This window comes from Cyprinodon tularosa, unplaced genomic scaffold (genome assembly GCF_016077235.1).
Source record: "Cyprinodon tularosa strain WSP-4 unplaced genomic scaffold, ASM1607723v1 ctg642, whole genome shotgun sequence".
Classification (NCBI taxonomy): domain Eukaryota; kingdom Metazoa; phylum Chordata; class Actinopteri; order Cyprinodontiformes; family Cyprinodontidae; genus Cyprinodon; species Cyprinodon tularosa.
The window spans coordinates 747,663-764,976 of record NW_024039388.1 but is presented as its reverse complement, the minus strand read 5'-3'; the positions used below and the strand labels follow the sequence as shown (position 1 = coordinate 764,976).

Here is a 17,314-nt window from a genome sequence, read left to right as displayed (position 1 = left end):
CCAAATTAATAAAATCTTATTTTTTTTTCTGTAATGGGAATAAGTTGATATTTTCCGAGTTGATGTAGCAGGTTGTTCCTATAGAACAGATAAGCTGAGCCTGTTCTGTTGGCACATTTTATGAATAAGCGAATCAGAATATTAGCTGGAAATGAATTCATCAGACCTGAAGACCTCCTGTTTGTTGAGCTATTGCTTTTCTATAAATCTTAAACACTGGAATGATAATTTTTATAGTTTTTCCACTCTTTACTTTTGTGTTACACTTTATTTTGTATGTTTAAAGGTAGACAGTTTTAGACTATATTGTATTCTTCCTCTGAATTTCTAAGCACAGATTTAAATATTGGACATTCTTCCTCTCTAAGTGGGTTTAATCATATTATTAGGATGTATCAGGCTGTCACATGTGCCTTTGCTCTTATTAAAATGTGTATATTAAGAATAAAACAGTTGTATTTATGTATCATCTCGAGTCAGTGTCTTTATTCAATACATTCCGGTTTTAAAAGAGCATTAGACAAAAGGAGGACATCAGGGCACTGATAATTTGACAGTATGGAAGAGAAAAGCACATCCTAGAGTTAAGGTACCCCTATGAGATGACTGCAATGTAATAAATGAGGCTGTTCGTAATAAAGGGGGAATAAGAGCTACCAAATAGCTATGTCAGGTAAGAGTTTAAACGGTTAAAAAATCCTATAACATTTGGTGAGCGGGAAAATTATGAATTTTGGTCGAAATAACGACAGAAGAAGCTGTAATCATACTAGCGTTGATATCTCGCCTGTATTTCCGATAAAGTCCTGCAGGGGGCCTCATGTCAGCTTTACGTCTCGAGCCGCTTTCCTTTTGATCACACGAAGAAGAATCCGACGAAGTGGTTGAGTTTTTCTTTAAAGGTATTTAACACGATTTTTACAAGTGTCACGGTGCAATTTTCGGAAGTCGTCGTGATTATTATGTATAAGAGGGTAAACTCAGCAATTGTTTGAAGTTACAAGCTGATATATCGGCTTGTCATTTTGAATGGTTGTTAGCCTAGCTAGCAAGACCGAGCTGAAGTTGGTTTCCTGTTTCTATGGACAGTTAAAGGAATAGTACACCCAAAACATGATTAGCCTTCATTTTCTACTCACCTCCATGCTGAACAACACTCTGGAGTACTTTTTTGATATCTCAAATGCATCTGGAGATCTGGGAGGCTTCTTGCTGTCTGCTGACATTCAAATAATGGAGGTCCATGGCGCCCGAGACAGAAAGGTCCATAAAAGTCCACAAAAACGTGTCAATATTCCTCCATACTGCTCGTCCAATGTAATCCAAGTGTCCTGAGTGGGTAGCATCCAGAATTTACTCGAAACGAAGTCATTTAGAATGTTTTTAGAGCATAAACAGTAGTGTATAGGATTTCCTAATAGCGCCCCCATGCGCGCTCACGATTCTACGGAAGCCGGCAGACCAAACCAGCGCATTCAGCTCGGCAAAGAACTCATGCTCTTCCTCAACACTGAAGTCCTCAGACATTTTTCTTTCGTTGTTTCTTTCTTTGCACAGGTAAACAGCACATTTCTTCTTCTACGCTTGCATTATCGGCAGACCAGACGCTGAATGCGCACTTTCTTCCGGTTTGGTCTGCCGGCTTCCGTAGAATCGTGAGCGCGCATGGGGGCGCTATTAGGAAATCCTATACACTACTGTTTATGCTCTAAAAACATTCTAAATGACTTCGTTTCGAGTAAATTCTGGATGCTACCCACTCAGGACACTTGGATTACATTGGACGAGCAGTATGGAGGAATATTGACACGTTTTTGTGGACTTTTATGGACCTTTCTGTCTCGGGCGCCATGGACCTCCATTATTTGAATGTCAGCAGACAGCAAGAAGCCTCCCAGATCTCCAGATGCATTTGAGATATCAAAAAAGTACTCCAGAGTGTTGTTCAGCATGGAGGTGAGTAGAAAATGAAGGCTAATCATGTTTTGGGTGTACTATTCCTTTAAGGGCAGTTCCCTGTATTTTAACTACCTACAGCATCTCTTATTATAGTTTTAGAACTAAAACAGTAAGACCTTGCTAACTAGGAAATAACCTAGACTAGAGTGGAATATTTTAAATCTCTGTTTAGCTTTTTGAAATCTTTATTTGTATTGTAAAATAATTATCATCTTTTTACAGCTCTGTTTACATCGGATAGGTCCAAACTCCCAATTATATCACTCTAAAATTATACGTGTTTTATCAGAGGAAAATAATATATATTCTCTCATATTCTAAATCGTTTTTTTCCTCTCTGAGCTTAACATCTGTAGTTGAGTTATTCTGCAGGTAATTGAGGTTAAATGTTGAATTATTGTCATCCTGAAAGTGAAACCCAGCTGATTATTTATAGTATGACGACTGTTAGTACTTTTTCTCTGTAAATATATATATATTTTTTTTTACATTGCTTCTCAGATAATGATGATACATTAACAATGTTCTTATGAGTTTGTGTTTATATATCAAATCAATTATTTTTAAAAGCAAAAACGTATCCATATGATACAGGTACAGTGAGGAAAATAAGTATTTGAACACCCTGTTTTTTGCAAGTTCTCTCTCTTAGAAATCATAGAGGGGTCTGAAATCTTCATCGTAGGTGCATGTCCACTGTGACAGACATAATCTAAGAAAGAAATACAAGAATCACAATGTATGATTTTTTTTTTTTTTACTATTTTATTGATACAGCTATAAAATAGTATTTGAACACCTGAGAAAATCTATGTTAATGTTTGGTACAGTAGTCCTTGTTTGCAATTACAGAGGTCAAATGTTTCTTGTAGTTTTTTCACCAGGTTTGCAGACACTGCAGGAGGGAGTTTGTCCCACTCCTCCACACAGGTCTTCTCTAGATCAGTCAGGTTTCTGGGCTGTTGCTGAGAAAAATGCAGGGGGTTTGAACTTCCTTCAAAGATTCTCTATTGGGTTTAGGTCTGGAGACTGGCTAGGCCACACCAGAACCTTGATATGCTCCTTCCAGAGTGACTCTTTGATTATCCTGGCTGTGTGCTTTGGGTCATTGCCATGTTGGAAGACCCAGCCTAGACCCATTATCAATGCTCTAAATGAGGTCATTCTCTCATTAAAGGAATAGTACACCCAAAACATGATTAGCCTTCATTTTCTACTCACCCCCATGCTGAACAATACTCTGGAGTACTTTTTTGATATCTCAAATGCATCTGGAGATCTGGGAGGCTTCTTGCTGTCTGCTGACATTCAAATAATGGAGGTCTATGGCGCCCGAGACAGAAAGGTCCATAAAAGTCCACAAAAAACGTGTCAATATTCCTCCATACTGCTCGTCCAATGTATTCCAAGTGTCCTGAGTGGGTAGCATCCAGAATTTACTCAAAACGAAGTCATTTAGAATGTTTTTAGAGCATAAACAGTAGTGTATAGGATTTCCTGAAAGCGCGCACGTGCGCGATCACGACGCTACGGAAGCCGGCAGACCAAACCAGCGCATTCAGCTCGGCAAAGAACTCATGCTCTTCCTCAACAATGAAGTCCTCAGACATTTTTCTTTTGTTGTTTCTTTCTTTGCACAGGTAAACAGCACATTTCTTCTTCTACGCTTGCATTATTGGCAAAGCAGACGCTTAATGCGCACTTTCATCTGGTTTGGTCTGCCGGCTTCCGTAGCGTCGTGATCGCGCATGTGCGCGCTTTCAGGAAATCCTATACACTACTGTTTATGCTCTAAAAACATTCTAAATGACTTCGTTTCGAGTAACTTCTGGATGCTACCCACTCAGGACACTTGGAATACATTGGACGAGCAGTATGGAGGAATATTGAAACGTTTTTTGTGGACTTTTATGGACCTTTCTGCCTCGGGCACCATAGACCTCCATTATTTGAATGTCAGCAGACAGCAAGAAGCCTCCCAGATCTCCAGATGCATTTGAGATATCAAAAAAGTACTCCAGAGTGTTGTTCAGCATGGGGGTGAGTAGAAAATGAAGGCTAATCATGTTTTGGGTGTACTATTCCTTTAATACAGTGCAGTCAAGTTTTGCTAATTAGACCCAAGCTGACACTTTCAATGACTATGAATTTCTGCTTTTGAATTCAGATAAAATAGCACTTATTGTCTTTAGACCAGAGTCTTTGACCAGAGTCGATCATCAAAACAAACTTTTGTTTCATTTTTGATCTTGAGTTTCCTTATAAAGGGGTATATTATACAGACAAGACCCAAAACCATTTGATCGTGATAAAATAAGGGTTTTTACAATAAGTGTCCATTCTGATTTGATAGCTTTAATAGAACTTAAGCACCATGTGTGATTAGCAAATATAAATAGAAGGGGCGCCATCTGCTGGAAAAGTTGTGGTTCTACCAGAAAGCCACACCATGACAATACGCAGCAGCATAATAAAGCCTGTCCTGCAGTGCCTTGTGGAAAAGCAACAGCTTGGCATGGTCGGAGACTAACTATCGTTAATTAAATAAACCTATCAAAAGCAATTCTAAGTTCTAGTGCACCCTCTCCACAGCCTCATTTGAGAACATCTAGGGAAACAAAAAAATCCAGTTTCTAATAAACGCAAACGGGAACACAGCATCAAGGTAAATATTTTTAATGACATGTTTTTAAATGTAATAGATTAAAACCTTTACAATAGAATGAACACAATTACACAAATAAAAATTCCTTCCTATTTAAGTGTATTGCTGATGAGAACCTGAATTGAATTAAATGACGTAAACCATTCTCCTTGTTTACCCACTGTGAACATGCATGGTATTCTAACCCCAGTCTAACCCCAGTGTTATAATATTCACAAAGGGCTTTATTTACTAACAAAATGAGCAAACACAAAGCATAAAACACAGAAGTACACCCCAAAATTGTATGCAACCAAAGTGCGTTCATGGAGTATAAATTTAAACAATGTCAAATATAATCTGACTGTGCTCCTTTAAATCCCATATTAAACAGGTTTCTACAATTTTCATCCTTCATCAAATTTAGAAAATATCTTGTCTGTGGGTAATGCTGAGAAACTAGTTCATGCTTTTGTTATTCAAGGCTGGAATATTGTACAAAACGTAATAAAAAGCCTTCCCCAGAGTTAATATGAAAACTTAGCAGTTTACTGTTAACTGCACTTTTCCAAGCTTGAATATTTGGACCTTATCTCCTTCCTCTGCATGGAATAGATCAGACAGAAACAGGCTGTATCTCCGGGAAGCAATTACTTTTTCTTATGAACCGCCCTCCTTAATTTCTCCTTAACACTTCCCCTCTGAAGGCAGCAGACGGTTTGCCAGAATCTCTTTGAGGTCGACTAGTACTCTATCATCATGGCCGTATCAAACTCTCCAAAGCCTGAGTTTTGCAATTGTCGGGTAGCAGCACTCTTGGATTCACAGTATGTTTGCTTCCTATGGAGTCTCAGAAGCCTACCAGGATCAATAGAACTCCTTCTTCAGCTTGACAGCATATCTTACTGCCTGTGTCTAACACAGAGTTTAGGGGTTGCCCCCATGATAAGCTCCACAGGCTTTACGGCCACAGCTACAGGCAGCTGCATGAACTACAGTGACAGAGAACATGGCCCATTCAGATTTGATGTCTGGCTTTCTCTTCTTCCACCGTTTCCAAATCGCCTGTCCAGACCTTCCTTAAGCCTTTGATTTCTGGGATCTCCCCAGAGGCTATGTTGTTGGAAACTGGTTGGCTCCAGACTCAGCACTTTTGAAAATGTGTAAACCATTTCCTAAAGCCATATCAGTCTCATGTGAATTAGAGAAAATCCTGCATAACTTCAGCCCCCAAATTCTTAATTTTAAGATTTAATTGATGGTTTATGATGTATAATTATATCAACACCAAAACCAAGAATTCAAATGTAATAAACCTTTAACCAAAGTGATATCATTGGACCCGAAAGAGCTGTCCTTTTATTAGATAATGCCTGGTTTTAGAGTCTTGCCTTAATGTGCTATCAAATTTGAAACCAAAGCTTCCTCTGGAAAGGTGCATTTATATCTAAATAGCTTGGAATTTTTTTTAGATAGAATAAAAAATGCGTTTTGATTTATTTATTTTTTTTCAGCAAAGTTTCATGTTCCAAATGATCACAGTGATACTTTGTTGGTTCATCTGTAGAAGTTCACACCTACCAAGGTAGATGTTATGAAAGATGACGTATATTTGCTCTTCTAGGATGCCTTTCCGTTTTTGCCCCCAGTGTGGGACGAAGCTACAGCCTGACTTTAGGTTTTGTCCATCGTGTGGAGAGAAGCTTCCCTGTTCTGCCGATGAAGCTGGGCTTATGAGTTCGCCTGCCTCTATAAAAGATGAAACAACAGCCACTAGCCCTGCTTCATCCCTGATCTGTGAGTCTTTTCTTTTTCTTTAGAAATAATTTTCTGTTCTCTTTGGATGTAAAGCATTTTAGAATTCTGAATGCTTTCATTTTGCAGCCAAGGACAGTAAGTCTCCAGTTTCACCTCGTCCTGCTATAAGAAAGACCCGGAACAGCCTGCAACTGGACAAAACTGTTAAATTTGACATCCAGGGTTCAGTTCAACAAACTTTACTTTCATCACCTCCTAAAAGTAAAGAGGATGAAGGTAAATATAATTTCTTAAGGCTATTAAATCACAAAGAAATCAAAGAGCTGTAGCATGGCAAGAAGACAGCTTTTGATCCTTAATCTAAGCGCCTTTGGTCTGTATCAACAGTTAAGACTGTTGGGAGTCAAACATTTGACTCCAAGAAGCAACCAGAGGTAAAAATAACTTCAGAGGTTTTGTCATCTCCAGCTGCAAAATCTCCTCGACCAGGTAAGCAGAGAAACAATCTGTCTAGTTAATTTGTTTTATTTTTATGCATAGAGTACCTTTCTAAAGCATTCTTACCCGCCTTTAACAATTCCACATTATTTTCTATTTCAAGCAAAATCATTAATGCATGTTTTTTAGATTGACCCTGACAAATAAAGTGTAGAAGATGGATGGATGTTACAGCTATAAGCTCACCAAAACATGGCTGTCAACCTAACTGACCAGTTGGACAAAGAGAGCTTTAGGTCGTTTTCACACCTGATAGTCTGGTAGACTGTGATTGATTGGGGGACAAAAACTACAACGTTGCTACTTTTTTCATGTGGTGCGGTTTGCATTTATAATGAGCTTTGTCAAACTGAAACAGACCTTTTGATCCATCCGTTTACCGTCTTGCGCTGCACCAAGAACCACCTTATAAAGATTGTTGGTCAACAACACAAAACTACTTCCTTGTCCGTGGAAAGGAAAACATCATGGAATGACAGCAGATTTCAGCAGCGTTATTGCTATGCTGTGTTTTGGCAAGTTTGCCAGATACAGTGAGGAAAATAAGTATTTGAGCACCCTACTATTTTGCAATTTCTCTCACTGAGAGGGGTCTGAAATTGTCAACGTAGATGCATGTCCACTGTGAGAAACATAATCTAAAAAGAAAAATCCAGAAATCACAATATGTTGTTTTTTTATCGTTTTTTTTAATCGTGTTAATACTGCATCCTTTACAGTTATTGGCGTCTACCAGAGTAGTTTTTCTTTTGCTCTGTCTGGCTGCACAAGATACTTTTTTTCAAATGGAGGGTTTTGGGGCTGCTGTGTACCTTCACTTGTCAGTGCATAATTTTAATCACAATTTTCAGATCAAGTGGCTCAAGTAGCTTGCGAAACTTCTTTTAAAAACAAATAAAAAACATATAAAACAAACTGCATTTTTCTGTTTTAATAACTTGTGAAGATGCAATATTTTTATGCTACGTTCACACCAAACGTGAATTTAGCAGCAAAAAGCATCTACTGTTTCTATGTGAAGCTTTTACACATTATTTATTTATTTATTGATTGATTATTGATCTCACGGTGGAGAAATTTGCTTATTACATCAGCCCAAATTGTCAAAAAGAGAAGAAGAATGTGTCCACCTATGACAGCCTTTTTTTAAATATTTTTTTTAAATAGAAGGATTATTATACAGTTATTGCACACAGTATTTACATGGGTATTTATATGAGTATTAAGGTAAGACGTGCCTCAAAAGCATCTTTGATGCTCCTGAAGTGCGTCCAGTAAAGTGTGAACAGATGCATCTGATGCTTCTGCTGCTCATGTGTTCAATGGCAGAGAGTGTCTTTGCTGTCTGTAAAAAGTAGTTTTAATATACTTTTAAGTTATAGTCCATCTCAAAACATTGTCTATGCAGTCAGTTCATCAAAATTACTGTCCTGCCTTAAAATATTAATTCGGTGTCGGAGCCGCACAGGGGGTTTCAACTACGGCTGAGAATAGATGGTTGCGTTTTTTAAGTATATGGTACAAAATGCAAGCACCAGAATAGAATTTGACATTTGAAGTTAATTTAGGCATTTATAAACTGATTCAGAAGAGTGATCATAGTGATCACTCTCCTGATGATCAGTGATCATCTGCCTGAGCAGTGCTGCACTGGAAAAACGATCTAAAAATAAGTAAAATTTTCTTAAATTAAGTTTATTTTCCCTTAATTTGAGTAGGTAAATGAGATAGTTTACCAATGGAATGAGTATTTTTACTCTTAAAATAAGATAATTAGATAAAATGCACTTGAAATAAGACAATGCAGTTGTGTTTTCCTATTTTAAGAGTAAATTGTCCTGTTCCATTGGCAAAATGTCACTTTTTGCTACTCAATCCAAGAACATTTTAAGATTATTTTAAGAAAAAATTACTTATCTAGATTTGGGTTTTTTCCAGTGTGTGTCCGTCTCCCTGCCAGCTCCCAGATCTCTTTCTCTAATTGGTTGATGAGGCGCGTCGAGCAGCAAAATTTTAATTTTTCCAGCGCCAGCATCTGCTGCTTGTTAAGCGCGTCACAAGCCTCAGATGCTCAGAAGCTCATGAGGCGCTGCTCAGATGCATCAAGATACACTGCTCCTGCTGCTGGAAATGCACTGCACGTTAAGCATAGACTTTGCATGTTAACAGGCTGCTTCTACTGCTTGACTATTGTCCGTTTTGAACGCAGGCCTACAGAGCCAGTATACTGTATAAGCCTGTAGACTATTTTCCCTAAATTTACTTTGGGTTGGAAGTTCCCGCTCTGTTCATCTAATGTGACTTCAAGTGTGTCCATGTTAAATGGGTGCAACCCGCTGATCTCTATTTTTTCAATAGAGATCAATGGTGCAACCTAGCATACAATAGAAACGTTATGTTCAAGTTGGATTTTGTGGATTCTCGGAAGCAACCAGCATCCAGTCTCTTAATATTTCTTATAAGAAAGAGTAAAGTAAAACGTAGCGATACTTTTATAAGACACTCTGCAGTACTGCATGTGGTTCATTTAAAGTAAAAATGTATTTAATCTGTCCAGTCAGGGGACAAGCCAAAGTTTCAAGTCCTGTTAAGAGGGAAGCAGAAGCATCTGATAAAACGACTGCAACGGCAGAAGCATCAAAGGTTGAGCGTGCAGCTCCTTCCAAGTCTCCTTTGAAGGGTGAGCTGCAGCAGTCACTGATCAGTTTTCATTCTATCATCAGTTAAATATGACCAGAAGTATAATTTTATCCTGCGTTATTTTTGTTTTATATGTTGTTTTCAAAGGATCATTTTAGATTGGGGCAAATTAAAAGGTGGTATACTGCAGGTTTATAAAAGGATTAACTAAATTATTAATTCTGAAATGATGAGATTGTAAAGAAAAGATTGATCAGATTAAAGATACAATAAATGATAAAAGCAAACAAATAATTTAAACAAAATTTAAAACACAGTTAAATAAAATAAGCAAAAAGTATGTCAAATTTCCATATCTAATTTAAAAAGTATATATTTATGTTCTCAGTTTTAACTATTTGTTTCTCTGACTTCTCCAATACTGCATTTTCTGTCTCTCTAACAGAAAAAAAGAAAAATCAGTGAAGCTTTGATGGAGCATCCATTTACAAATTTTTATTTGTTTCTCATTAGATGTTTTAACTTGATTAATAATGAGTCTGCTTTTGCTTGGTTTATATTTCCTTTTCCAAACTTACAAACAATTTTGTATAAACTATAAGACGTCCAGTTTCTTTGACTCATTAACATCTATGATGATTATTGTGTTTATATATTTATGTATGTCTATATGCTGCAATAGGAGGAGGGGGTAAATCGAAGAAGGCAAAGCATGCGTCATTATTAGTGCCGCTGCAGGAAGGGGAGGAGCTAACAGACAAGGCTGGCAAGAAGTGGAAACTGGTGAAGTTAATTGGTCAGAATGTGATGGAGCTCCTGTATGAAGGTGAGAGAAAGTAATGATAAAGAAAAAAAATCTACCATAAGTTGAAATGTCACGATTTTCTTTTATCCTGAGATTTAAATGTGGTTGCAGACAAATTAGTTTCATCCCCTTAGAAAGGGCTTTGAAAAATGGGAAAGAACATTTTCATTATGGTTACATTGCAACATTTAAAAAAATCCAACTTCATTTTATTTTATCTATGTGGCTTGTTAAGAAATATCTTTCTAACAAAATCAGTGTTTCCTTTAAACACATTGTGCAGTTTGGTTTATTAAATGTAGAGTAAAGGTGGTCATTATAATGACTTTGTCTTGTTAGTTAACTCTTCTAGGGAGACCTTTCTTTGGTTGTTGTGATGAACTTCAGCTGGTTTGAATTAAACAAAAAAAAAGAAAAATCTAAAACATTTAAAGAAGGTTGGCCCTTTTTATCACCATGATAATACTTCAAGTATTAATTGTTGTGTTTAACTATATTTTCCTGTTTTGCTTCTGATTTATTATCACAGCTCCTTTAGTTCTGAAGCACTTAGCACGTTTGTAGATTTTAAATAAAGCACCAGGACATTGATATTAATGATTAAGAATAATAAATGTCGGGGGTTTCTTTCAGTTACTCGACCCACATCAAAAGAAGCGGATCACATTCTCAAACTGGTCAGTGTAATCATGATTTATGACCCTCTTTTTCATAAACTTCTTAATAAGCACACATTAAGTGAGCTGTGCTATATCCTTATTTTTGGTCTACTCTATGTTTTTTATAGTGTTTATTTTACAGAGGAATTAAACACATTTTCTCAATTTCAGGGAACTAAAGATGGGCGAATCTTCACTGAGCAGAACTTCCTTCAAAGAGCGGCTAAGTCTACATCTGGTGAGGGTTCAGTATGAGTCGATAACAGATTCATTATGTTGCCCCTAATGTTTCTACCCATTTAAACAGGTTCATTCAGTATTTTACAGTTCAGCATCTGTTCAATCTTAATCTATGATCAGGCTAATAAAATGTTAGAGGGGACAGGCTCCATTTGTGATGATAAACTTACCTCTGAGGCTGGTTTGTTGTGTCTGTAGTTGAAAAGTGGATCAAGCAGAACAGGATGGATTTTCTGGGGATCCCCTCCTGCGTTGGGTTTGGTCTTCATGCAGACTTATACAGGTGTGGAATCAGGCTAAATATTCACCCTTTATGTCACAGAATTTCACACTGAATCTCAAGTTTTGTGATTTTATTGTAAATTTTAGGTTTCTGGTTTTCCCCAACATGGGATGCTCCCTGCAGTCTGTTCTAGAGGAAGAAAATGAGCCCCTCTCTGAGAGAGCTGTTCTTCAGCTCGCCTGTAGGATAGTGAGTACGGCCTTGGTGGATGAAGACAATCTGCATCCACTCAGTAAAATAATCTTGCTAAAATTTAATATGTCTGCTTGCTTTCAGCTGGATGTCCTGGAGTTTATCCACTCAAACGAGTATGTTCATGCGGACATTAACGCAGAGAACATCTACATCAAACCGGGAGAGAATTCACAGGTGAAAGAAGGCTGCTTAGTGGGAAACATGACCTTGTGTTGCCTTAGAGGGATGAAACCAAACATACATAATTTTTCAATTTATCATGTAATTTTAAAAGAGTCAGCGCCCCAAAGTCGAAACCATTTCTTGTTAAAATCAAGTGTGTTGGTGTTGGGCTTCTGTTATAATTCAGATGGTTTAAGATTATTTATTGGCAAATGTTTATTTTTTTTTCAACATTTAATGATGTATGCAGTTATATTATGAGAAGCCTATTTCCTCTTTATATCACAATAAGTATTTTTTATGTGTCTTCATGCTGAGCTGTTTGTGTGTCCTCCCTGCTGTTTGTGTCTGGTGGTAGGTGTACCTGGTAGGATACTGTCATGCTGTCAGATACTGTCCAGGAGGCCAACATGTGGAATACCGCGAAGGCAGCAGAACACCACATGAGGGCGCTGTCCCGTTCATCAGCCTGGATGCACACAATGGAGCAGGTGTGTCTGGTCCCCCCCAACCTTCCTTTATGGTTTAGAAAAATCTTTACATATATAGAGAAAAGATTGAACAATCAAATTATTACTGTTTTTGTAACTTCACATTAATTTGTAAAAGGTTGATTCTCTCTTTCTTGTGTCCTGTGCTTTTTTTGCCTTTTCTTGTGCCTCTCTATCTCCCTTTACTTTCATCTTTCCTTCCATCAGTCCCTCCGTCCTTCCTCACTTTATTTCCTTAATTTCTTCCTTCACTGCTTTCACGTTTGCTTCTTTCCTTTTTCTCCTTGCATCCAACTTTTTTTCGCCTTTGTCTCCTCTCTTCCTTCACCTTTTTGTCATTATTCCTTTTTTTTGTCTCTTAACTATTTCCTTTTCTGTCTTTAAATCTTGACTCCATCTGCTATCCTTACTTTCATCCTTCCTTTATATTTATCTTTCCTTCATTCCTGCTGTTTTTATTTGCTGATGCAGTTATTAACACCTCAATTGTATTTTACCATGACACCTTCCTTTTGTTAATCCGATTTCTTTTTTCTTTCTTGCGGTGTTTCCACCTGGTATTCCTTACCCCCCGGTCCTTCCTTCATTACTTTTCTGCATTATTCATGCCCTCTTCTTTTTTCATTTCTTAAACCCTTGCCCCCTCGCTTCCGTGCTTTCTTTCTTTATCCCTCCTTTATGTATTTTCTTCATCTTGCCGTCCCTCCTGACCTTACCTAAACATACGTTGCTCAGGTGAAAATGCCTCATGATCTGCATTTCAAAGATGCCAGCATTCAGTTTCCTGCCGGTCATTAGAAGGATGAATTCCTTTTTATATTGGTTTTATATTACTCCATGGTACTGCACCACCTCACAAGAAAAAAAGGGAGAAACATAAATACTGATCCAAAAATCATTGCTATAACCTTTACTTAGTGCCATATCTGAAAAAGTTAATCTGTATTAGAGGTAGGTTAATAAAGAGATGTAATACTGATCTCTCTTTATATATTCCTTGGCTGATTCTGAATCGGCCAAGCAATAGCTCCTGCCTTCTTTTCCTGACTTGAATAAACATTAGGAATGCTGATGGATATGAAAGGGACTCTAGTCAGCCTTCAGCCTCATGGATGTCATCACGAGATAGGAACAGAAAAAGTTACACCAATGCAACAAATGACAGAAACTCTCGATTATAGAATTCAAAACATGGAAGGGTGAACATTAGTATGTGTCACACAGAGTACACATGAGGCATCCTGCTTCCTTACCGAAAGTACTATTCAGACAGCACTTATATGGCGGCTCCTGTTGGGTTTCTCTTTTGGCTTAATTTTCCTTAGCAATTTCCACAACTTGGTTCCAGCTCTTATTGTATCTAACATTGTTTATCATATACAATTTCTTATCCTGTAGAAAGAACTCTTTAGCGCTACTCTCAAATAGGGGTGAAGAAAAAAATCGATTTGAGCACAAATCGCGTTTCTAACATTTAAAGATTCAGAATCGATTCTCATTTTCTTTTTTTTGTGGGTTCGGATGTGCCTTATCAGGCACCGTAGTGTTTGGCGAAACCAGTGAGCAGCGTGAGCTATGAACAGGCATGCAAGCGTCAGCCTAGCAGGCTACAGAGTGGCGTGTAGTGTTGTGTGAGCTATTGTGTTTGTTGCCGCTAAAGTATGAAGGACAAAGAAAAAGAAATTCAACCGCCTCCACGGTCTTTAAAAGCAACCATTTGGAAACACTTTGGATTTTACCTTCAACATTGTAAGAAAGGGCTTGAAATGACTCATGCGATTTGCAGATATTGCAACGGTAAATTTAAGTATTTCGGGAGTACTTCAAATCCTCGTTCTCATCTCGAAAGACATCACCCAGAGTTGTTGGTAGAATTTACCCTTCGGTGTTTACATTATTGCAATAAGTAAAAAAAAATTTAATCGTTTCTGAATCGAATCGTTTGGATTTAAAAGAATATGGAAAAAATAGAATTGTGACCCCAAGAATCGATTCTAAATCGAATTGTGGGAATCCCAAAGATTCACAGCCCTACTATCAAACTCTTTGTGCTTTCCACTTCATATCCTCTTTGTTCTTCTGACACAAATGTGAAAATAGTGTGAGGAAGAGCTGTATTATTTAATTGATGACTGAAACATAGTTTTATGATTTGATCATGTTACATAAAAAAAACATTAATAGCTATGTTTAACTCCTCCTGACCAGTAAGTGGCGCACTCACTGTCCCCTGACAAGTTTTATACTGTTTGCTTGCTTAAGTCTGCACCAACTTATAAAGCTCTATTATTGTTTATCCTCGCTTTGCCTTTATTTAAGCTGTATGGAGGATACGTTGGGTAATGCTACTGTTAAATGTTTTCTCCTGTACAATAATCATTGTAATAAGAAGCTGTTTGGTGCACTGGTGACATCTGTTGAATTTCTTTAGTGTTTTCGTTTTAGTTTATATAGTTAAACCCAGATAGAGGCTTTCTTTCTTTTTTTGGCCCACTGGAATATTAATACACCACGGCCAGATTTATTTTTCTTCCTCCTGCCTGGTGCCCACACTCCATCTGGCCATTTGGCAGACATAATCACATTGATGTTGTTTTCCTCTAGCTAATACAATATTCATGTTCTGCAGACTCTTTAATGCAACAACCAAACAAACAGGATGATCTCTGCACCTGTGGCATGCCGTGTTTTGTGTGTATATGAAGGTAAAATGTGAACCTTGTTTATTTTTTGTATTTTTTTTCAGCCCCGTCTCGTCGCAGTGACTTGCAGTCTCTGGGTTACTGCATGCTAATGTGGCACACAGGAACACTGCCATGGTCCAAACTGACCCAGCCGGAGCAAGTGGCTGCTCAGAAACGGTGGTAATGAGAGAAAATCCCCATCTCACCTTTATCCTAACTTCAGAGGACTAGAACTCTAAAGTTTGTGTTTTTCAGGTATATGGATGATGTGAAAGCCCTGCTGAGCCACTGCTTTGGGACAAAAACAGTTTCATGTGAGTTAGAACATGTTTTTCCATCACTTCCAGCTGTGGTGGCCTACTGCTTGGTAATATCCATTGTTATGTGTCTTGTATAGCTGCATTTCAGGCCTTCCTAACAGCAGTGATGGCTCTGCAGTACACAGAGCAACCCAGCTACTCAGAGCTCCAAGCTGGACTCAGTGCTGCCTTACAGCAGCTTGGGGGGTCAGTGGAGCAGCCTCTACATATGTCCATATGTAAGTAACTAAACCTGATGCTGGTTCTACCAAACTCTGTGATATCAGGCGTCTCTCTCTGCTGTTATATTCCCCCAAAACTAAGAGTTGAAGTGTTTGTTTGTGGGTTTTAATGTTATTCAGTTCAAGATGGCATCGATTGATTTTATGAAATAGACCAACATCAAGTAGTGCTTCACTGTGGAATGGAAGGATATGCTTTATTTTCACATACAAATATATGTCTTTTTTTATTTGTTTGACTCTGAAGTCCTAAAAATCTGTGCAAAAAAAGTGACCTAATTAGTGGACAGAGTCATCTGTGTGTGATTGAATGTGGATATTAAAGCAGCTGTTCTGGGAAAGCCTCAGTTAGAGAACATTAGTGAACAAAAACAAACAAAATTTAGGCCAATAAATTCAGTATTGATGTGTTTTAACAGGATATTCAGTCTTTGTCATCTTGCATTTTCAGTGTTGGGAATTCTATATTTGCAACTGACTTCCTGGAAATGTCTAGGGACGCTTAGTGGAGGGGTAGTGTTAGGAAGACGGGGGGCCCAAAAGAAGAAGATATCAATGTCTTGACCTTGTTCTAACCCTTTTTGACACTTGACACATTATATGTTTGTGTTTTAGCCTTTATTTAAAATAAAGTTTGTGAAAAACAAACAGAAAACACTGCATATCACCTTAGGGAAAAGCTTGGACTGCTTTGAATGTCAGCTAGTTGTTCAGATTAATTCATCCAGACTTTAAAAAAGTAAATTACCAGGCTGTCAGACAGATTTGTGTTATCTTCAGAATTTAAGTGGATGTTTTATCTTAGATTTGACCTAAAACTGCATTTTATCATTTAAATTTCTGTTTCCTTCTCTTCCCAGAAATCAAACCACAAGATGAGAATGGCGACGTTTTACTTGGTTTTAATGGCTAGAATTGACTTCTTTGTGCACTGATGTATTTGTGGTTCAACGTTTACTAATCCACTGTAGTTCTAAGTGTTGGAGGGTCAACATTTCATGCATAAAGGATTTCAGTGAGATTCCTAACAGAATGCACTGTTTTTTCATGGTTTTAAAGTCAGGGATATGTTCACATTGTGTTTCTAATGTAACATTATTCTAATGTTTGTAAGATTGATTAGGTTACTTATTTTAAATCTTTCTGAAGTTTAATAAAGGATAAGATTTTCTACTTTTCTTTCATTGTTTCAATATGCTGAAATTAAACAATAAGGGGAACTGGTTGGGGCAGAAAATGTAAATTTAGTTTAAAATATTGGCTTTTATCTTCCTGACCATACTTAAAGAACTTTGCTTCTGGTCTTTGTTTTGAGTTTGAAAAAATGTCTTGTAATCAAATTAACAGGAATTTTCTTGGGTAAAAATGCTTGAAGGGACGACAAAAAACCCCAACTACATTTCCTGTCTACCTGCTTTGAAAAGTAGAAATATAGGCAATTAGTTCATTAAAAAAAATCTTAATTTAACACTTCTAGAAAGAAAAAGAAAAAAACTCCTTTACAGAAGAAATGACCCACTATGTTCTGAATCTCATGTCTGGATGGGGTTTAATGGGGTTCCCACTTCAGTAAACTCATTGAGCAATTCCAAAGATGCTGGAGGTGTAAATAGAAAAGTGCAAAACTACCGTTCCAATTCAACAAAATATGCGGCAACTTATTTTTTCCTATAAAACTTTAGGGACCATCATCAGTATTTTCAAAAGAGCTGAAAGATTTGAGTGTGTCAAGCAGCTATCAGGACCCCTGCAGTT

At 37.5% G+C, this 17,314-nt stretch overlaps 1 protein-coding gene across 2 annotated transcripts; it reads left to right on the top strand.

Moving 5' to 3' along the window:
• The first annotated feature begins 806 nt into the window (after positions 1–806).
• vrk3 (VRK serine/threonine kinase 3) lies at positions 807–16,740 on the top strand. Of its 2 annotated transcripts, XM_038308608.1 has the most exons (15): positions 807–902; positions 6,228–6,400; positions 6,488–6,637; positions 6,749–6,850; positions 9,417–9,539; positions 10,182–10,325; positions 10,938–10,981; positions 11,135–11,201; positions 11,402–11,486; positions 11,573–11,675; positions 11,763–11,855; positions 12,202–12,334; positions 15,081–15,332; positions 15,416–15,556; positions 16,420–16,740. In XM_038308608.1, the coding sequence occupies exons 2-13, from the start codon at positions 6,229–6,231 to the stop codon at positions 15,200–15,202; spliced, it is 1,338 nt and encodes a 445-aa protein (XP_038164536.1). In that variant the 5' UTR covers positions 807–902; position 6,228; the 3' UTR covers positions 15,203–15,332; positions 15,416–15,556; positions 16,420–16,740. The 2 variants fall into 2 exon arrangements, with proteins under 2 accessions (XP_038164536.1, XP_038164537.1); XM_038308609.1 differs by lacking the exon at positions 9,417–9,539.
• Positions 16,741–17,314: the final 574 nt, after the last annotated feature.

Excerpts from the sequence above, each read along its gene's own strand:
- vrk3 (XM_038308608.1), top strand. The coding sequence starts at position 6,229 with ATGCCTTTCCGTTTTTGCCCCCAGTGTGGGACGAAGCTACAGCCTGAC. Across the intron at positions 6,401-6,487 it reads CCCTGCTTCATCCCTGATCT|CCAAGGACAGTAAGTCTCCA; the intron begins GTGAGTCTTTTC and ends TTCATTTTGCAG. Across the intron at positions 12,335-15,080 it reads GGATGCACACAATGGAGCAG|CCCCGTCTCGTCGCAGTGAC; the intron begins GTGTGTCTGGTC and ends ATTTTTTTTCAG.